The 23,083-nt window shown below is 41.7% G+C and overlaps 1 protein-coding gene across 1 annotated transcript in view; it reads left to right on the forward strand.

Annotated features, from left to right (window-relative positions):
- The window catches only part of PALM2AKAP2 (PALM2 and AKAP2 fusion), a 278,607-nt gene that overhangs the window by 134,495 nt on the left and 121,029 nt on the right, over positions 1-23,083 (forward strand). Inside the window, exon 7 of the mRNA XM_063129169.1 lies at positions 22,345-22,418. Within this exon, the coding sequence (XP_062985239.1) occupies positions 22,345-22,418 (74 nt within the window). The remainder of the gene's footprint in view (positions 1-22,344; positions 22,419-23,083) is intronic.

The following is a 23,083-nucleotide window of genomic DNA, read 5'->3' on the forward strand; positions in this document are numbered from 1 at the left end:
TTCTCAAAAAAGAAAGAACCAAGAAAACTAATCATAGAATTAAAACATAGAGGTCCATTAAAATACAATTAACTTAAAGCAACTCAAACATCAGTGATGACTATTAACAATTCCAGTGACCCATCATTAGTTATAGTAATTACTTCCATCTATACATACAAAGTTATTAAAAATTGCTGTTAAAAATGAGCCGTCAGCCTCTTGCATTTCAAGACATGAATCTGCCACCATCACACCTGGTTTGGCACTTTATGGGTGCTTTACTTTAATGCTGAAATTGTGCAATCAAGAAGCATTTTAATCCTTTGGGAGAGCGGGGTGCTCCCAAATGTCATTTGGAATCACTGGGCAAGCATATATTGTAATTCAGATTCTCCCCGGATTGGCTACCTTGTGCTTTTTCCTGTGCATCACAGGCAGAAATTCTCAGGTGCAGATTTCCCCATCAGCACATTTTCATGCAAGGAAGAGCTATACTTGTTCAATTTCTGCCCAACATTCATCTTCCAAAGGTCCGTGAATGTTTGTAAGGCCAGACTCCTATGCCTGGAAGAGTTCATGTTGAACTCAAAGGGAACTGACCTCTGAATACAACTGCATAAGTCTGGCTGTTAGTTCCATTGATTCAGGTCATCTTAACTATGCCCAGTTGTTCTCTTAATTTCAGTGGGGCTTAAGGCTAGAACACATGGCTCAGCTGCCATGGAGATGTTATAGAATACACCATCCAATTGGTTAGTGACCCCAGTTCCCCACTTTGCTCATAATATTTACAAGCATCTTCTGTGTGATGCTTTAGCCGTCATGTTGAGTTTCCCAGTCCCCTCCAGCAGCCACCAGAAACATGGAGCAGGGTCATGAAGACTCGCAAAGCAATAGCCAAGCTCCATGCTTATTAAAAATCTGGCAGGTTGTAACATAATGCAGAAAAGATAATTTCAGCAACATCCTACTTAAAAATAAAACAAAAACTCATTGCATATAGCATACCAGCACATCAGGGGGAAAGGTTTTTTACTAATATTCTAATTTACTACATACAGGGAAATAATCAAAAACATGACTTGCCCAAGAAGCTATGGACCAGGCAGAGGTGGAGGCTGAATTCAAAAACACAAAACCACTCTTTTGAACCCAAATCAAGATGGTGCTGAAGGACAGCACTTATTTATTTATTAAATTTATATACCTCTCCATAGCCGAAGCTCTCTGGGCAGTTTACAAAAGTTAAAAACAGTGGACTTTAAAAAAAATGCCGAAATCCTGATTTAAAAGAAAACTTTTTACAAAACCATAAGTCAAATAAAAACCAGTAGCCCAGTGGGCACCAAGAGAGAGATCCATATTTGAGACCCCCCTAAAGTATTTGAATTTTGAGCCTGTAATAATCCAGAACCATTAAAATCAAAAGGAATTCTGCCATAAACCACAACAGCAGGAGCCAGTGGGAATATAAACACAAGAGTTCCTCCTCAATAATGTGAACCCCAGTGAAACTTAATCATGGGTCCTACTTAAGATTTTTAGCTAAGACTTAAAATCAGAGGTGAACACCTAAAAAGTGTAATGTACAGAGCAGCCCCTAGTTAAGTTATTGTACACCGCATGTGCACAAAATGTGTGTATTTATTACATTTATATGCCGCCCCACAGCCGAAGCTCTCTGGGCGGTTTACAACAGTTAAAAATAGTAAACATTAAAAAGTATACAAGATTTAAAAAACCGTCAGAAACATAAAAACAGTATAAAAACAACAGTATCCATTTAAAAAACATTTCTGGGATCCATTAAAAATGAACTTAACATTTTTAAATACTGTTTAAAAACGCTGTTAAAATGTTAAAACGCCTGGGAGAAGAGAAAAGTCTTGACCTGGCGCTGAAAAGATAACAATGTTGGCGCCAGGCGAGCCTCATCAAGGAGATCATTCTACAGCCAGGGGGCCACCACCGAAAAGGCCCTCTCCCTTGTTGCCATCCTCCAAGCTTCCCTTGGAGTAGGCACTTGGAGGAGGACCTTAGATGTTGAGCGCAGTGTACGGGTAGGTTCATGTCGGGAGAGGCGTTCCATCAGGTATTGTGGTCCCAAGCCATGTAGGGCATTATAGGTTAAAACCAGCACCTTGAATTGGGCTTGGAAACGTATAGGCAGCCAATGCAAGCGGGCCAGAATCAGTGTACCTGGCATAACTTGAAATTGAGTGGCATGAAGTGTTAAAAGAAGGTGGCTACAGAATGTCTTGCAGCCCAGTACTTAGCATATGTCAACAAATGCAAGCCCCGCAGAACTCAATCAAAATGTGTTTAGGAGTGCAGCCATATTGCCCAGTTCTAACTCTGTTTAGTCAGGAGCCATGATGGCTGATTCAGGTGGATCCCTTTCCAAATCAATGTATTGCATGTGCAGCCCAGTTCTCTGCATATTTACACTGGAATTCAGTGATTCTCATTCCCGAATTAGTGTGCATAGAATTGCAGCTGATCCCAAGTTAGTGTGCATAAGATTGCAGATTTTTACTCAGATGTAAGTTCCATTCAGCGCAAGCAATTAGATTGATCAAAACTGTAGTTCTGTCCTATACCTTTTAATTGAGGTTGTGGGGTATTGCCTAAAGGCCAAGGCAAGAGGCAAATCCATTTGAAAGCTTTTTCTTTCTTTTATTTTGCTAATCAACGGCAAGTGAACTGCCAAGTCAAGAGAAGGGCAAACCCCCAAACGCTAAAAGAGTTTCCATGTGCCATAAATAACTGAAACATTTCCCAAACAGGAGTGCAAGGAAATGTTGTGTAAAAATGCAGCTTTCTGACAAATGTAGATGTGGGTGGAGGGATTTTATTTTTTATTATTATTTTTAAACAAAAATCCGTAGCTTTAGTAGCCCACTTTTTCTTTGTAAGCAAATGTAAATACTATCCCATTTTGCAGGGGAGAAAAACAAATAATAAACTGCTGTGCTAACTACTGGATTAGAGTTGCTGAAAATAGCTGCTGTCCTTTGTAACCTGAAGTGTACTTTTTGAGACTGTATATGCTTTTTTTTCCCCTCTTCAGATTAAAAAAAAAAATCAAAGACACAGACAAAAAAAATAATATTTCAGAACACTGCCAGCAACAGCCATGCTGAAACCGTGGCTACTTTCTGGGTTTCCCACTTCTTTCTGTATAGTATTAAAAGTAAATAAAACTGCCTTTTCACTGCACCTATTTCTGTGTCTTTGTTCTCTTTTTACTCTATAATTCTCACTCCTCCAGATGCTCTATAATCTCAAGGAAGTTCTGCATCCAAACATTTTCACCCCAGTCACTAAAATATTAAAGTACTAACTCACAGTTCCTTTCCCACCTTCGTCATCACCACCATCACCTTGCATTTCTGCTCTTTATTTCTGCTCACCTGGAATTACACTGGATGCTCTCACACCTGATTAACCCATCATGGACTTGGGAATCTGCCATCTTTTTCCTATCCCTTCCCATGGGATGCTCTGCATAACAAGCTATGGGGTTCCTTTTGCCACAGCAATAATGAGAAGTGTGGAGAGTCAGCACTTAGAAGATGAGAACACAAAAAGAGAAGGGTGACTCAGGCCATGGCTAGACCAGGCCTATATCCTGGGATTGTCCCTGTTCATGTAAATGACACACGGGATCCAGGGATCAGCCAGGAACGACCCCGGGATGATCCCAGGATATAGGCCTGGTCTAGCCATGGCCTCAGGGTCTCTCTCTTCCCAGATTAATTTTTTTTAGATGTATACACCTAAGGTTTGTTATGTGTACACCTAAAAATAATGTAAATGTGACGACAAGAATAGCACAGAGCTGTGGTCCTCAGATTTGGAGAAGGACTGAAGCTCTCAAGTGTACACCAGGAATGTGGAAACGTGGACTTCCAGATGTTGTTGGACTGAAACTCCCATCATTCATCATCATTGGCTAGGGCTGATGGGAGTTGCAGTTCACAAATATCTTGAGGGTACACATTCCATGTATACACTGCGGCTGCAAACCTATACGCACTTGCCTGAGAGGGGGTACATCCAATTGAACTCAATGTGGCTTTCTTCTGAGTATTGGATCTCCTTTGCACTCACAGAAAGCCTTGCTTAGGTGACCTGAAGGAGAAAAGTTACCCAAGCAGTTGCATCAGGAAGATGCGTTGCATTCTCCTCGATAAAGAGTTTCCACAAAATGCTTTGGGAACCAGTTCTATTCATGCAGATGTCTTTTTGTTGTTGTTGTTCCTGGCTTAAACCCCCTTCCCTCTCCTCCCCCCGCCCCCCCCCCCCCCAATCTCGCCATGCCTACTTTTTCAAAACCAAAATATATGGTCAGCTCTAAGCACAATAATGCAAAGCACTATTAATGCATCATGTAGTTTGGTTCAAGCATTTCAGCATAAACTTCAAATCAGGAACTTGGGCAGGAGTGGGGTAAATCTGGTTCCCAAAAGCTTCCCATTCAGCCTCTATGATTCCCAAAAAAAACCACCGCTTACACGCACAATTCTGCACCTCAGCTACTTTCTCCTAAAAGGAGATGCAGCTAAAGGACTCTTTAGCCCCACACACTCTTCTGCCGTGTGTGCGTGGCAAGTGGCTTTAGGAGATCCTTCCCCTTTGGATGCACCTCAGTCACTCACATCCCTGTGCATAAGGAGCCATGGGTAGGGTGACCATATGAAAAGGAGGACAGGGCTCCTGTATCTTTAATTGTTGCATAGAAAAGGGAATTTCAGCAGGTGTCATTTGTATATATGGAGAACCTGGTGAAATTCCCTCTTCATCACAGCAGTTAAAGCTGCAGGAGCTATACTAGAGTGACCAGATTTAAAAGAAGGTAGGGCACCTGTAGCTTTAACTGTTGTGATGAAGAGGGAATTTCACCAGGTGCTGAATGCAAACAAATAACTCCTGCTAAAATTCCCTTTCCTATACAACTGTTAAAGATACAGGAGCCCTGTCCTCCTTTTCATATGGTCACCCTACCTGAGGCACAAATAAATTATAGTGAGCAGCAGCTGAGGTTTCCCAGGCCTTATACCCAAGCCTCTCTTGCTGTGTATCGGGGGGGGGGGGATTCTGGAGACCTTTGCTTAAGTCTCACTTCATGAGGAAGGGAGTCAGTGAGAGGAGCCCATGTTGCTTAGTTCAAAATATTGCCGCCATTTTAAATGCGTTGTTGACTGGGGGCATAATGACAGTGTGAAAATGAAGTTCAGAGGCAAAGTGGAGCAACTAAGATTCGGTTCTCATCATTTTATTTATTTGTTTATTTATTTGATCGATTTATAGACTGCTTCACTAAAAAAGACATCTCAAGGCAGTTCACAATGCAAACGTTTGAAATACAAAATGTCTGCAGTTAAAACTCTTTAAAACAGAATAGAAAAGATCTCAGTGAAAGACATTATTTTGAACAACCTTTCTCAGCCGACTTTTTCCTTTTCTTTTTTAAATAAACACCCACAATTAATAACAACTGTGGAGCAGAAAAATGTGATCATGAATAATTGCTCTCTGAGGTAGAGCAAATCCTCCCTTCTGTTGATGACCTGGGTGACATTGTATAGCCAGAGGTACGTGTCCAGACAAATAGAAAAGGGTGATGCAATTGCCAAATATGAAGGACAGTAATTGTAGCGTAGGTACAGAAGTAAAGTGTGAGAAATGCCTGGAAAATAATAAGCATCTCATGGACTGTAATTATAGGGACTGAAAAGAGTGGAAGGGGAAAGAACTGCAATATAGTATATGCTTTGCATGCAGATGGTCCCTGGCTGCTCACCTAAAATGAAACTTCAGGGTAACCATGGCAACAAAGATGGCTGCCTGAGACCCAGAAGAGTACTGTGCTACATGGGACCATTGAGTCATGGAAAGGAACTTCATGTGTTCATGAGACTCAATCAGAAGCTCAGAAGCATTTGTTCTAGGGCAGGGAATCACTATTAGTCATCACTCATCCATCAAGCATCTGAACATAAAAAGCATAATCAGTCTATGGAAATATACACCTTTTTTAAAAATATGAATTTCAGTAAATAATGTAACAGTTTCGCATGCAGCCTACCCTGATCAGGTACCCTCCAAATGTTTTGAACTACAACTCCCAGCATTCCTAACCATGGCCATGGTGGCTGATGGGAGCTGAAATGAAAAATATCTTGAGGACCCAGGTTTGGAAACGTTGTCTTAAAGGCAGATCAGTACAACTTGTGACAACTTGCAAATTCAGATAGGCAATAAAAATAGGGAAATGCCAAAAGTCAGGATAAAATGGGTATTCTGAAACCTGTATAGCTAGTTGGTCGATTTGGCAAGTCACATGCTGCAAAACCTGATGCTACAAGAGGGCAAATGCAAGAGTTTAGGGGTCAGCTATTTTGCAAATGATATTTCAAAAGAGGGGTGGGGAATCAGAAATGAATTTGATTATAGTTGAACTTCAATTTTAGGGCAATTTTTTCAATGCATTGTCCGAAGTGATGCACCATTCATAACTGCAATTCCCGCCACAAACAATTTTAACAGTGTAACATATGCAACTGTGTCACATATTTCAGATCTACTTGATTCAGAACAAGATCTTGTGCATTGTTGACACCCTTCAAAAACTTACACTGTACGAGAGAGAAGATGTTCTGTTCTAAGCTTTTCATATATATACATGTCCTTAGCAGAGAGATAGTTTAGATTGGTCTTCAGATGGTTTTTTTATATATATATTGGTTCCATTGCTTGCTCTGCGTGAGATGCCATCAGCATATGCAGTAGAGGACAATGTGTGTGGCCTGCTCACAGAAGATAACAAAAGGTAAGATGGAACCTGGAAGTCTTCTGCCAAATGGAATCTCCATGTAGAAAAGGAGGATTCTGATCTTGTCCCTGGTGCAGATCCCTGTAGCAAAAGCGATTTAGTTATCCACTTGCACCATAGAGAATGCACAAGAAAGAACCAAATTATTATTATTATTATTATTATTATTATTATTATTATTATTATTATTATTATTATTATTATTATTATTTACATTTGTATACCGCCCCATAGCCTAAGCTCTCTGGGCTGTTTACGTAGGATAAAAACACTTAAAAACAACATACAAAAAATTAAAACCACAAAAACATGCAAAGCAAACCCAGGCTAATTACATATTGTTAAATGCCTGGGAGAAGAGAAAAGTCTTGACCTGGTGCCAAAAAGATAGCAATGTCGGCACCTGGCGGGCCTTGTCAGGGAGATTGTTCCACAATTGGGGGGACACCACAGAAAAAACCCTCTCTCTTGTTGCCGTCCTCTGAGCTTCCCTCGAAGTAGGCACCCAGAGGAGGACCTTGGATGTTTATTTATTTATTTATTATTTATTTAAGGATTTTTATGCCGCCATTCAGCCAAAATAGGCTCTCAAGACAGCTTACAAAAGTATTTCTTGACAGTCCCTGCCCACAGGCTTACAATCTAAAAGACATGACACAAAAGGAAAGGGGATTGGGAAGGAGGAGGAAGATGGGGAAAAGGAAAGCAAATTCAGGCACTACAATCTTAGTTGGAAAGTTCAGCAGTTACAGGTGACAGCAGGAGGGAGGGGTGCTCTCAGCTGGAGCTGGAGCCAGGCACGGTGGAGAGGTGCCTGGCTGCTGCTTCCTCCCTCACTGGTGGCCTCTCCAGAGACAGTTGGAGCCAGGCACGGTGGAGAGGTGCCTGGCTGCTGCTTCCTCCCTCACTGGTGGCCTCTCCAGAGACAGTTGGAGCCAGGCACGGTGGAGAGGTGCCTGGCTGCTGCTTCCTCCCTCACTGGTGGCCTCTCCAGAGACAGTTGGTAGCAGGAGGGAGGGGACTCTCAGCTGGAGCTGGACCCAGGCATGGTGGAGAGGTGCCTGGCTGCTGCTTCCTCCCTCACTGGTGGCCTCTGCAGATGGTAGGCTCATGTCGGGAGAGGCGTTCCATCAGGTATTGTGGTCCCAAGCTGTGTAAGGCTTTATAGGTTAAAACCAGCACCTTGAATCAGGCTTGGAAACATACAGGCAGCCAATGCAAGCAGGCCAGAGTGGGTCTTATATGTTTGAACTTTCTGGTCCCTTGTATCACTCTGGCCACTGCATTTTGCACAAGCTGCAGCTTCCAAACCATCTTCAAAGGCAGCCCCACGTAGAGTGCATTGCAGTAATCTAACTTGGAGGTTACCAGGGTGTCAACAATTGAAGCCAAGTTATCCCTGTCCAGATAGGGGTGTAGCTGGGCCACCAACCGAAGCTGGTAGAAGGCACTCCGTGCCACTGAGGCCACCTGAGCCTCAAGTGACAGAGATGGTTCTAGGAGAAACATACACACACCCCATTTACTTTACAATGAGATATGTCCTCCTTTGCTATGTCTTGGCATATATCTCTTCTCCTTATTTACCTAGTAATAGAAGGAAGCAATCTTGTTAAATACACTGATCTTCCCTCCTGGGCAGTTGCAACTGGTCCCCATTGGGGCAGGGCAAATATGAAGCACTTTACTGAGATTACCAGAGCAGGACAAGAGATGATCTTGGGTGGCACTCAGCAGCTGCACACCATACACAATGACGCAAATGTACCTGTTTGTGGAAGGATCACTCTGCTATAAGCATGTGGTGTTTATGAGAGGCCAGAGATAGAACATGTGGAAAGAGGCAAGGGATCACTGCCCCCATTCACCCAAATATAGAACTACCTCTGCTCCTGGATAACCTAGAAATATAAGCAGGGTGTCTAAACATAGGTTGGAAATTATCCTAACAACACTAGGACAAATTTATTTATTTATCTGAAAAATTTATATAGTATTCTATATCTTAACAACATTCTCAAGTGGAGAACAATAAAAGAAAGAAAAAAGAAACAAAACTACAGAATTCAAATATTTAAAATCGAATTGCATCAATAAATCCATGGCAGATTAACCAGGGAAGGCTTGTTTAAACAAAAACAGGTGTCAAAGACATAATAATGTTGGTGCCTGTGTGATTTCAAGAGGCCAAGGAATTCTGCAGAGCAGGAGCCAATACAGTGAAGGTTCTACTCAGAGTAGACCCCAAGCAGGCCAAAAGTCCTTGAACAACCAGCAGCAGTGCCTCATCTGATGACTTCAGGGCAGGCTGGTAAGGGAGAGGTCTACCTTCAGGCATCAATTTGGTTTTCACTTGTTCATGATTTGTGAGAGGATTTAATGAAGCTTTTATTATTAGTCACAGGGCGTCCTGAAAGGCAAAGTAACACATTCTGTAGCCAAAACTGCCCCCCTGCAACCTTGCTCAGATCAAGTTTGATAGATAGATAGATAGATAGATAGATAGATAGATAGATAGATAGATCATACAATGTATTCATATATTACATTTCTATACCAGCCAATAGCAAATACCTCTATTCCATGTTTTGATATTAGAATTGTATGTATGTAGTTTAGATTTAATTCAGAATGACTACCTAATTTAGTGTGGACTGGATGTTTTATTTAAATTAAATACATCGCTTTATTACCATGCAGGGGGGGAAAGCAGAGGTGATTTTTATGCAACATTAAATCTATTATCTTGCTTATCTCAAAGGCAGTTAATTCTAAATTGTTTTTATTGTTGGTGTTGGTGTTGTATTTTTATCCTGCCTTTGCTCCAAGGAAACATAGTTCTTTCCCCCACCCACCCATTTTTATCCTCACAACAACCCTGTGAGGTAGATTAGGAGAGAGAGACTGCCCCAAAGGCACAATGGCAGTCCATGGCTAGATGAGGGGGTAAAAGGGTGACAATCTTGCAATTTTATGATCACGAGATTATCACCCTCATTTACACACGGCGTGCGACATCGCGGCCACCGTTTTGTTTTTGTTTTTATCAGAGAGGGAGCGCATGAGCGCTCATCTGCAAAATGGTAAGGTTTTTTTTTAAAAAAATCCCCTCTCCCCCACCCCACCCCTGATGGGCACAGAGCTCCTCCATTCCTTGGCCTCACAGTTACTTGCGAGGAACCAGGAAAAACCGTGACGGCGGGCCACACTTTCCTCGGTCTCAGGATCATCCCAAGATGGTGGAAAAACCACGAAAAAAGGGTAGGGTGGTATCCCAGGGAAAGGGAGGAATCATCTCTCCCTGCTCCCGGGATCCCCTGTGCATCATGTGGATGCACAGGGACAATCCCCGGGATATCACCCTGTCTAGCCATGCCCTGAATCCACAACCCTTATATACATGATCAGGGAGTCCTACCCTGTGTTGTTATAGCCACTTGCTCAGGTGATTGCAGCATGTTTATCATCAGTTGTAACTCAAGGGAACTGCAGTTGTTCATACTGAGTTGTGAACATCACAGATCAGGATCCTCTTGGTCCTGGGAATTAGGAGATCCCAAGAATCCAATGTACTGCTGTAGCTCCAGCACCAACCACATCCTCACAGCTTAAGAAACGTATTGCTGATGGAGGCTATAAGCCTTCTAGCCCTCTTTATCTGGGTGTTTCCCTGCTCCAGGTACTTGCTACCTGCCCAAATGTCAGGGTTGCCAGTACCTAGAACCCTGACAATTCCTATACTGAAACCTCTTCTTATCCCAGACTTTTCCTTTCCTTTTCGGTCCTTTTCAGCTCTAAGTAATTGCTCAATAAACCAGGTATAGCCCTACCATTAGACAGAGTGAGGCAGTGATTTTGAGCATCGTGACAGAACAGCAAATCGTTCGTTGTTATTTTTACTGCCAGGGACAGGAGGGAAGAGGCCCTTGTGGGATTTTCTGCCTCAAGTGTCAAAATAACTTGACCACCCTTTGCGTAATATGTACTTTGTCTTGTGCAGTTATGGTGCCATTTGCTATTCCGCCTCAGGGAGCTGGCCATGTTGAATAAGTGAGCCATTCTGAACATTGGAAGTTGCCTCTGTTGAATCAGAACGCTGGCCCATTTGTCTACTTCAGACAGGAGTGGTTCTCCAAGATCTGAGGTGGAGGGTTTTTCTCAGCTGGCAATGTGAGCTACTGGAGAACAAACATATCACCTTGTGTATGCAAAGCCCTAAGCCAGACTTCACCAACTGAGTGTCATCCAGATGTGTAGAGTCGACAATTTCCAGCATTTTGCAGCCAGCATGGCTGGCTGGGGGATGCTGGGTGTGTAGTCCAACTCATCTGGAGGGCACCAGGTTGGGGAGGGATGCACAAGTAAGAGAATCCAAATGGCCTACGCAATAGGAAAAAGTGAATGAGTATAAAGAGAAGTTTGTTTTCTTTCAAATTATGTCTCCAGTATAAATATTAGAGATAACAATATGATTCAGATAGCTTGTCTTGAGACCCAAAATCACAGTAGTCCCAATGGAGGTGAGAACGCTGGATTTAGATACATATTACTACAGTTGATGGGTAAGGAGAAACTCATAAAAATGGATGTAGGCACAGTGAAATGAAAGCCATCAAAAGGTTATGTGTTTTGTGTCGATTCAATTATATTGTGTTGATTGAACTATATTGTTTGTTTCGAAAGGGAGAGTATCATTTTTATAAGAGGAGTAATAATATTGCCAGATTTCACTTTTTTGAAATATTGCCCATTACAATGAAGTATGGTGTTATATTTACTGGTGGCAGGAGAGTTGATCTTTTATATTATTCAGGAATGGTTGAAGGATATTGAAGTGTGTTCTCAACTATTAAACACAAACAATTGCTTTGTGGCCTGGGAATGTCTAGCATACTTTTCATGATTTTTTAAAAGAAAAAAGCCATGATGGTAGCATGGTTTTATGTTTAAGCATAGTTCTTTCAATTTGAGTTGATCGGGAGTCAAAACCTGTGCAGAGCACTCCTGTGCATGCTGAATTGGATGTAAGTCTCACTGCTTTCAATGGGGCTTCCTCCTAGGAAAATGTACATAGGATTTCAGCCTTAACAGATGAGCCTACAGAGCACTTGTAAATGGCTCTCTGGCGTTTCAGATAATGAAAATAGCATGTAAAATATACATGATGCATTCAAGCTGGCTCTCAGGAAATATATGTGCCTTAAGGTTGAAAGGAAAAAATATTGGAACAATTCCAGAGGATTTGTTCCCTGCACCTTGAGGATATGGTTTTAAATGGAGAAGCATCTCACCCACGTCACCAAGTGATTGACTGCAATGAAACCTACTCTGCGTGCTGAGTACTTGCAGGCTGAGCAAGAATTGAGGTTTCTCTACATGAGGCTTTTATTGTACATTTGTGATTGGTCACTTTGTGATGTCATCAACCTCCACGGACCCCCTCCCCTCCCCATGCTTCCTGGCCATTGTAACAGTTTTATAATCAAAAGAGGGAAATGATAAGAGGTTTTATCGTGCTTTGAAATGCAATAAATTTCTGGTGAATTTCTGGAATCTCATTATATCTCAGCTATAGCACAGCACCATCTAGTGGCTGTATAACGAAATAGAACTTGCCCAGAAAGAAAAACCTTGTGGGGAAAACTATGTGTAAAGGAGCCAATCTTAATATTGCAAGGAATCTGGAAGCAGAAGCCCCAGTAAGGATAAAAGATTTTAGCCTCATGTAGAGAAGAACTCAGATAGGATCTATCCTTTTATAATAATTTAATAGTAGTAGTAGTAGTTATTAGCTATTGTTATAAGTTATTATAATTGTTATAAGTTATTAGTATACTTGTTATTATAACCGATAACAGGGTTTATTCTTATGAGGATTTCGCATTCAAATTTCTAAAGTTCTGAATTCAGATTCTGAAGTCTGACCACCATGTAATATGTAACATTGTGGCCTGATCCATCAAAGGGCTAAACATATGTGGAAGCAGGTTGGGAAGCTACATGCTCAAATAGGAGATCCACTCAGAGCCAGCATCATGTTTCAAAGCATACTGAACAAAATGCCTTGGCGTAGGGTGACCATATTTGGGAAACCAAAAAAGAGGACACCTAGTATGTATGTGGGGAAGCAGCTTTCTGATTCCTGCAGAAAGTACGTTATTCCCCCGCCACCTTAAAGAACCCGATTGGAGTGGAGGAGGGGAAAGGATTTCATTCTGCACCACCACCATCCACTCCAATTGGGGCCTTTTCAATAATGTCCACGAATGACCCACTTTCCCCTTTAAGACCTCAATTGGAGCTCGGGGTGAGGGGAATGATGTGCCTCAAGAAAGCATGTCATTCCCTCCTGCCATGCTAATGGCAGCCTTAAAGGGGAAGGTGTGTCATTCCAGGACATTATTGAAAATTATAGAAAATCCCCCCTGACACCATGGAAAGAACAAAAACCAGGACAAATCCGGGGAAATCCTGACAGTTGGTCACCCTACCTTGGCGCCCCACCCCCAGAAGTGTCAGTGCACTCCTTTCTCTGGAAGAATTAGCAGGCCTCTTCCCATAGAGCCCCAGGCTTAGCTGGCAAGCAGAACTGTATATGTGGGGGAGGGGTGACCTTGCTAATGCAGTGCTGCAGCCATTTTAATTCCCCCCCCCACAATGCAATGCTTATGGTGAGTACGTTGCTGGCATTGCATTGTGAGGATATTAAAATGGCTGCTGTGCTGCTAAGTCCTCAGTAGGTCATTCTTCCTTTCAGCACTGCTGCCCCAGTGCTAGTGGCCAGCCCAGAAGAACAGCAGCAGCCTTGCAGTGGAGCTGGCAGGAGAAATAGGTCCACACAGCTGTTTTCGCTGGTGCAGCCACCACATTCGTTTCCCCATAATGCAATGCTTCCACTATACTTCTCATGGGCATCGCATTGTGGGGAAATCTAAATGGTGATTGTGCCTATGAAGTGCAGACCCATGGGCCATCACTCATGTCAACCCTGAGCCCTTCCCCCCTCGCCACCGTCAGTCAAAGAGTCCAGAGGACTTCCTCAAGTGTGCCATGTGTGGATGCCGACACATGTCTCCACTTTTGGTTTCCCTCCCCAATTCAGCAGCTGTGGCTGTGCACATGCAGCCTTTTTTAAAAAGCTAAAATCCCATTGATCAGCTCTTCAGGAGCCTGAGCAGAAAGCTGGATTCGGTTTCCACCAAACTGCTAATGGGCAGGATTTAAAGGGTATTTCGCACTTGCTCTGTTGAATTGGTCCTTTGAGGTAGATGAATGCAACGCAGAAAAATCTTATTGCTTTGGCCGCTCATTCTTGCCGCCTTGTGTAGTACAGTGCAGTTTTTTACCCCCAGAGCTGATGGAGAACCATAGTCGTGGTTCACCTAAATAGCTAACACCCTAATCCAATTAAACCCCACTACTTGAAATAAACCCATTTAGTCCCATTAATGCTAAATGGAAGTAGGTCATAGTAAATCAAAGTCATAAAATTCTGGGTGCTGATGGTGTACCGAAAGGCAACCTAGTCTAACTCTAGGCTACTGTAATAGAAGGACAGGGAATCAATTATCTAAATAAATAAAATATAACAAAAGAGCCCACTACATAATCCAGGCAGCAAAGTGATGCTTGCTTATGTGCCGAGCTACAAGAGTCAAGGAAAAGGCAAAAGAAAATCCAGCACTGCTACCCAATCACTAGCCAACCTAGCCTTGCTAAACACTCTATCCTGGGAGAAAATGCCAGGCTTGTAACATGGTGCTCATCCTTATACCAAACAGGCATTTCCAGTTTACCCTGCTGTAAACAGGTACCAGCTGGTGTATCCAGCTGTTGGCTAGAAAAAGAGATATACAGTCCACCTCTCACCATGCCAAAATGCAGGATTCCTAGTCACATTCATTACATTTCTCAAGTCATGCTTTCTAAATCCAGATAATTAGATCATGAGAAGGCTGACACATGTTCTTCCAACTTAACAATAACAATTTGAGATGAAAACAATAGTGTTGTGCAATAAGTAGAACAAGGCACTAATGTTACTTTGGAAAATGATAGTCTATATGAAGTGGGCATGATTAGAGTATCTCGCTTATTTATTTATTTATTTATTGACATCGTTTTTATCCTGCACCTTCAACATAAATTTATGTTCCCAGGACAGCTAACAAAGTTGTATAAAAAGATAAAAGCTCAACTAACATCCAAAATCAAAAATAATAATAAAAAAATAGCATACAAACTAACGCAATGAACTAAAGCAGAAGGAGCTCTTTCAAACAGACACTAAAATCAAAACTGCTCTTAAGTTTAAAAATGCTAACACTTGCAGTTCTTAAATGCCTGAATCAAAAATGCTAACATTTGTGGTTCTTAAAAGCCTGGATCAAGAAAAGTGTTTTTACCCAGAACCTAAATGATAATTGCAAGGGTGTCAGGCAGGCATCCCAGGGGAAAGCATTGGAAAAGTGAAGAGCCACCATTGAAAAGGCTCACTCCCAACTGCATTGAATGAACTCCCTGAAATGTGAATTAAAGAGATACCTCACTCCTCATTGTCATCTAGCACACTTCAGGCACAGATAATGATCTTAGTAGACAGGCAGACTGTTGTGGTAGAAGGCAGTCCAATAGGACATTAACCGTTAGGCTCAATGCTTTGAATTGAGTTTGGAAACATGGGGTTCATCTACACCAAGCAGGATATTCCACTATGAAAGTGGTATGAAAGCGGTATATAAAAGGCAGGAGCCACACTACTGCTTTATAGCGATGTTGAAGTGTGCTGACAGTTGTTGGGGCCCTTTGACACATCTACACCAAGTAGGATATAGCACTATGAAAGCGGTATATGGTATGTGTCATGGGCCCTAACAGTTGTCAGTGCACTTCAATAATGCTTTAAAGCAGTAGTGTAAAGCAGCCCTGTCCTCCTTTTCATATGGTCACCCTAACAAAATGTGACACAATTTGGGATGCGCAAGCAAACATCATCCCACTACTTCAGACACTACTGTCAGGAATCTCTACGATATATATGCCTTCCCTAAAACTCACACTCATCCCCATGCTGAAGGGCACTTTGCTGGCTGGTCATCTCATACACCTAGTCTGTTATGTAGCTGCTCAAAAAAGAAAATAGATCTTCCATGTGAGGGGGCTTTATTGTTATCATGCATTCACATGTGGTGGTTCCGAAATACAATGAAGCAACCAGCATAATGGACCCTTATGATAGGGTGACCATATGAAAAGGAGGACAGGCCTCCTGTATCTTTAACAGTTGCATAGAAAAGGGAATTTCAGCAGGTGTCATTTGTATATATGGAGAACCTGGTGAAATTCCCTCTTCATCACAACAATTAAAGCTGCAGGAGCTATACTAGAGTGACCAGATTTAAAAGAGGTCAGGGCACCTGCAGCTTTAACTGTTGTGATGAAGAGGACATTTCACCAGGTTCTCCATATATACAGGTGACACCTGCAGAAATTCCCTTTTCAAAACAATTGTTAAAGATACAGGAGCCCTGTTCTCCTTTTCATATGGTCACCCTACCTTATGACAACTTGTTGAATTGAAGAGGCAGGTTTTCGAAAAGACTGTCAGTACTATGAATGTAGGAATTCTTTCTGAGGGTATTTTTCAAACCACAGAAATATTTCAAAAGGGTTTCCCTGGCAACTACCCTTTCTTTTCTTTCACTCTGGTGGCAACTCCTTCCGAAAGAATAATCAACTCTATAGAGTGCAAATTATCTAAATTGCTGTTGTCAGAAGCACTCGCACGGGGCAACAGCTGCAATCAATATCTTTGGCCAATATAGCAGAGAACAACATTACACCGTCATTCTGGGAGGCATTATCAACATAAGAGCAACTATTTCATTTCTAGCCTGGCAGAAGATTTGATGCTGTGATATGTTCAGATGGCTGGTTAGGCCCTGAACACACAATAATCAAAATAATACAAGCAGTTTACCTTGGGCTTCTGAGTGCTCATTTTATAGACATTTCATCCATGATCCTTACAACAAACCTGTGAGATATGTTCCCATATTGCCAAGGTGGCTAACAACCAATTATTTCCCCCCAAAGTCCTGGGGGAGTGAGAGGGGAATCAGCAAATTTGCAACAATTTCATATCAGCAAACTCCAGACACGACAACATAAGATGATTAAAACCAATAATCAATTTCCATCCAGGTCAACAATTAAGTTTGTGTTGACAAGGGGCATTTGGCCTGGAAACTTACTGATTCATAACCAGTCTCTCAGCAACTACAGTATTTGGTATCGAGAATGCCTTTATTTTGTTTGCACTGTCCTGACCTCCTGCACAGCAGGTGATCCATCAAGCTGAATACAGCCCACCAGATGTACAGTATTGGTGGCCATGAAAGAGTTCAACTCACCACCTGAGTTTGCTACTTAACCGGGACTACAGATGAGAAAGAATATAGTCTGAGTCAGAGCAGTGGAACATAGGAAGCTCCATTATACCATTGGTCCATCTAGCCTGGTATTGTCGACACTGGCTGGCAGTGGCCCTCCAGGCTGGATTCTTTCCTCACCCTACCTGAAGAAACCAGGGATCAAACCTGGACCTTCCACCTTCCTAACCCTAACCCTTCCACATGCAAAACAAGTGTTCTATAACACTGAGCTAGGGGCCCCTGCCCAAGCAGTGGCCCCATCTAACTTAGTGTTGTCCACAATGACCGGCAGCAGCTCTCCAGGGTTTCAAACAGGAATCTTTCCCAGCCCTTTGAAGCCTTCATGTGAGATCTGCCAAGCCACAAGTCCAGAGGTGATCCCCACTCATGTGGGAAACACCATTGATCTGATCCAGGCCTGAATGTGACTTTGCACATGACATTCATACATCATGACTAGTTCACCACATATACATGAAGATCATCACTTGATGACCGCAGCTTCAGTTGGTGATCTGGAGCCCAGTCCTATGCATGTTTACTCTGACATAAGGTGCACTGAGTTCAGTGAAATTTACTCCCAGGTAAATGTGTGTAGTATTGCAGCCTGTATGTATAAATGAGCAGTCCCACATACTGAACTTTCATGTCACCTTCAGCAATAGTATCCTCACCCGCCTCACCAGTGAACTCAGTTCACACATTCAACTGTGAGTCATAAAGTAAGGATGAGATCAAGTGATAGACATGCATGTGTAAATCAACCCACAGTCTCAGTTTTCTATATGCAAGCCTTCTTTTTCAGATGCATGTTATCAAAAAGCATGTTTACTAAATTATGGATTTAATGAAATATTTTCCATCTGTACAGGATCCTCAAGGTGGCTAACAATCAACCAATTAGTTTCTCCCCAAATCCTATATTGGATGGGGGAATCAGCAAATTTGAAACAATTTAGTAGGAGAAGCAAAAAAACTACACTAATCATTTCTTTCAGAAGCCTCTAGTAAAGATATAGTTTACTGGCATTATTTGTTATTCCTCACTCAAATCTCCTGAGCGAGGTTTTAAATGTTTTAGAAATAACCTGAAGGCTGCCAGTATTAGACTGAGATCAGCCAATGCAGAACAGACAGAGAGTAAACCAAGCAAACAGAGGAAATCCGCTTTGCCTAAATTAATATTTCCTCTTTGTTTTGCTCAGTGCCCAATGGAACTACGGGCCATTTCACACAGTAATTTCACACATTATGCAAAGGCAAACCTGGGCTTGCCTGTGAGGGTCCATGCAGCAGGAAGCAGCAGCCAACCTTGGCTGACAGCATAACTATATGATACCATTATCACAATTGCTCTGAGGTTATGGAATTGCCTTGCAACTTTCTACGTCTTCTTGCAGCTTTCTACCAAATTGTAGCTCTACCTAAGGACCAAAACAGACATTGCCTTAAGGCTGTAATCCTGTGCATGTTTACACAGGAAAAAAAAGTCCTGGTTGGAGAATGCTGAGAATTGTTGGACTTTTCTTTTCTTTTTTACATAAACATGCATAGGATTTTGCCTGAAATCTGTGTCTAGTGGCTACACCTTTTTTCATTTTTACTCAATGATGCTTGTCCCAGATTGAGCTCCTAGCATTAAGGGCGGGGGAGAGGTAGGGAGGACTTTATGATCTGGATGGGGTCCCTGCACCTACTCTAGAGTAAAAAAATGAAAATAACGCATAGCTTCCAGACACAAATTTATATTGTTTTTACTAACTATTGTCTATGATCTGTTTTGTGGTCATTTTTGTTGGAAGCATCCTTGAGCCTTGGAGAGATGGGATGTAGACATTTGGACGGCATAAGCAATGTGTGCGTTTTTTGCATTCATGCTTAACATTTTTTAGGTGCACACTGAAAGTACCTGGTGCACACCTGAAAATGTGACAAGCAAAGTGGCCTTTAATTATCTTTAATTTTGAAGTTAGTTGCTGATTTTAACTTTTATGTTCCCTGTAAAAAATGTTCCACTAGATCACAGCAAATTCCATGTTGGGGATCATTAAGAACATAATAAAAATAAAGCCTTTATATAAATCTATGGTGTGACCACACTTGGACTACTGTGTAGAGTTCTGATCACTGCTCCTCAAAAAAGATATTGTAGAGATAGGAAAAGTGCAGAGAAAGGCCTTTGGTGTGAACCAGCATGGCTCTTCTTCTGTTCGTTTCCTTCAGAAATATTCATATGGCACATTCCTGCCCAAACCCCTTATTTTCCATCTTGCAAAAAAGTCAAGACCATTCAAGGTCAGGTTCCATTTTCTCATAATCAGTAATCTGAATTTCAAAGCCGGCAGTAGTCTTATCCTTTTCCAGCTGGTTTGCATTTGATTAATTCAACGTGTAATTGGCCCCACTCCGAGTTTATCAAACAACTTCAACATTCTGCTTGCCACCTCCATCAAAGCATCTTCCATGCTTTGAAAAAATTATAATCTCTCTCCAACATCTGTTGAAATAATGCTTCCCTGCCTGGTGTTTCATTATTTTAAAAAAGAGATGCCTGGAGTCAAGTTTGTCTAAAAACACCAGCCTCTGATACGAAAGTCCTTTACCCCTATTTTCTGTTGTGTGCAGACTTTTTCTAGTTATCTAGTGGTGAGGAAAATGCACTTTGTACCTGCTCAGGGACATTTTTATCTACTGTTCCCTCATGTGTTCAAGGGTTGAGTCTTGACACTGAAATAGATGCTAGGACTAAGCTAAAAATTAACCCTATCCCTACCTGGCTTAAGTCTGGCCTAATCTACACCAAGCAGGATATTGCACTATGAAAGCAGTATATAAAAGGGAGGAACCACACCAAGCAGGATATAGCACTATGGAAGCGGTATATAGTATGGGATCCATCACATCTGCTTTTTTTATATCCAGGTTTCATCCGCGGTTTCCCCCTTTGTTTCCTTAGTGAGTCGAGCGCTGGGGCACTTTCACATCTGTGTGTTGTGCTCTTTCAGCTCATGTATCTTTTCACCTGGAGCGCTACTATGCTGGTGAAATCTCCTTCCCTGCCCCTTGGGAAAGGTTTACGGGGTGGGGGGGAGTAGTGAAGGTTTGTTTTGCTCCTTTCAAAGGGTGGGCAGATAAACAATCATTTTAACTCATTTCTTTTGTAAAGGTAGTCAGGTCCCCTCTTTTGCTCCAAGGTAATCAAAATGCTTACATCTGAGTGAGTTTGAAAGATAAAGAGATCAAAATTGGGATAATGATAGCTCTTAAGGAAGGCTTTCGCCACCCCAAGTTTGAATGAGATCGGTCCATCCCTTGATTTTTGGTGTGGAGCGCACACCCCTAATGAGTAGGATCCAATGTTAGTCCTATGTAGAGTAGATCCAATTAAATCAATGTGACATAATAATAATAATAATAATAATAATAATAATAATAATAATAATAATAATTTTATTTGTTACCCGCCTCTCCTGCTGGATCGATGAAATGAAAACACCATAAAATACATATAACTAATTAAAACTTTTAAAACTAATACATTATTAAAAGCAGCACATTATTAAAAAAAAAGGCATCTTAAAATTCAACTGGGTAGGCCTGCCGGAAGAGATCAGTCTTTATGGCTTTCTTAAATTCTGGAAGACTGTTAAGCTGATGAATCTCTCCCAGCAAGCCATAAGTTAGTTGTGACTCATTTAAGTCTCATTCACTTCAATGGGTCTACTTTATGTAGGACTAACATTGGATACTACCCAATAAATCTAATGTTGACCTCAATGCAGGATTAATAAATAGGGCTGTTTTTTGCAAATGTAGGAGGTTTGAATCCAGACAGTCTCCAGTTTTTAACCATTATGCAGTGTTTCCCTTAAGAGCTGATTAAGAGAGAGAACTGGCCCAATTTAACCTTCCTCAATGACCCCATCTCCTTCTCCTCCCTTTGGAGTTTGCTTTGCCTTTGAGAAGATGGACTGCTCCCCACAAACTTTGTTTCCATTCTATTGTCTCTCCATCTCCACCCCCCTCCCCACCAATTGTCGCTGTTCCATCAACCATCCAAAGCACCATTCAGGGCTGAAATCATCAGTGAATCAAAGGAAACAAATAAGTCAGCAGTGCACTCAACGTAAGTGAAGCTAGCGAGCACACAAGCGGATCAAAAGCTGCCCAGCCAGCTAGTGCTGATTGAGCTGCCCTACAGGGCCTACGCCTCATTGAATGTGCCTGAGCCACAGCCAGATGAAAAAGATAGATGAAAATAACATCAGTCAGCCTGCAGTTTTGAATGTAACATGTCTAGATTTTTTGGATTCTATGATCCAGGGTGCAATTTTTTTTAAAAAAAATGCTCGTCCTAACTTTGAATTCTGTATGCTTCCCTATTTTGCTTACTACGCACATGTTGTCATCTGTAAGTCTTTTGATATTAGAGCAAAGTCATAAAATAAAGCGAATAAAAGCTGTGAAGTATGAAATAATGGCGATATGGCATGCTGCCGTTTTTAAACCACTGTGATGCTCTTTATGCTAAGGCAGGGACAGAGAAAGAGCAACCCCATGAACCAGATCTGGCTGACATCACATCTAGGCTTCAAGCAATTTTAGCTCAAGAGATTTCACAATAACTGAGTCCTTTATTAATGTAATGCTTTTATACTGAGAATGCATAAACTTCCACTATTTCCCTCTTCATCTGTGCCCGGAAGTGCCTGTGAGAGCCAGTGTGGTGTAGTGGCTAGAGGGTTAGACTGGGACGATCCAGATCCTAGTCCCCACGCAGCCATGAAACTAACTGGGTAACTTTGGGCCAGTCACTGACTCTCTCAGTCTAACCTACTCACAGGGTTGTTATGGGATAAAATGGACCGAAAGAGGACCATGTAAGCCACCTTAGGTTCCTTGCAAGAAGAAAAGTGGTATATAAATGTAATAAATTATGTTTGTCAGACTGGATGTTGCTAATATTATTGATCTTGTCTGTTTTTTAACTTGTATTCCTGATTTCTTTTGTTGTTGTTATATGTATGTTGGTCTGTCGTAATGACATATGATTAGAACAAACGTTTAAAAATGGCATGTTTTTTTTCACAGACCCAAAGGAATTTAATGAGTGTTCAGAGGATATAAGCGAAAGCCCTGTGGTACAAGTGACAGGCACAGACATGGTGAGTTGATATGAGTCTACTTGTCAGTCTATGCATGCACATTTTCCTGAGTGCTTTATGATAACTAGTATTGAGTGAGATGTCTTTTGTTTTGAAGGTTATACTCATGAAGGTAGTATTACAACCTGTATGTGGAACAGTCATTTGATAGGTCATTTGCAAAACACAGTTTCCATGCTGGTTCCCCCTTACCATAATCTGTAACTGTAAAATGTACAGATCGGATTGGAGACGAATGCAATAGAAATAGGAAGTTCTAAATTGCTGCTTCATTGGGACAACAAAATCTGGCATCTGTATTTTCCTTTCTATATTTCAGTTGCTCTCCAATTTGAGGTGTACTGTGCAGGGAAGCAACTGCAGCCAGTTCAAATTGGGCTCTCATTTTGCCTCACAGCTTGTGGGGTGGGGGGAGGACAATGAACCAGGGAAAGCTAGCTCAAGTCAGGAGAAACAGCATCTACATCCTCATGCCAATGTAGAGCTGTTAAAATTTGGATTATTGTAATGTACTCTATGGCCTCATCTACACCAAGCAGGATATTGCATTATGAAAGCAATATGAAAGCGGTATATAAAAGGCAGGAGCCACACCAAGCAGGATATAGTGGTATGAAAGCAATATATGGTATGTGTCATGGGCCCCAACAGTTGTCAGTGCACTT

Source organism: Elgaria multicarinata, chromosome 6, assembly GCF_023053635.1.
Source record: "Elgaria multicarinata webbii isolate HBS135686 ecotype San Diego chromosome 6, rElgMul1.1.pri, whole genome shotgun sequence".
Classification (NCBI taxonomy): Eukaryota; Metazoa; Chordata; class Lepidosauria; order Squamata; family Anguidae; genus Elgaria; species Elgaria multicarinata.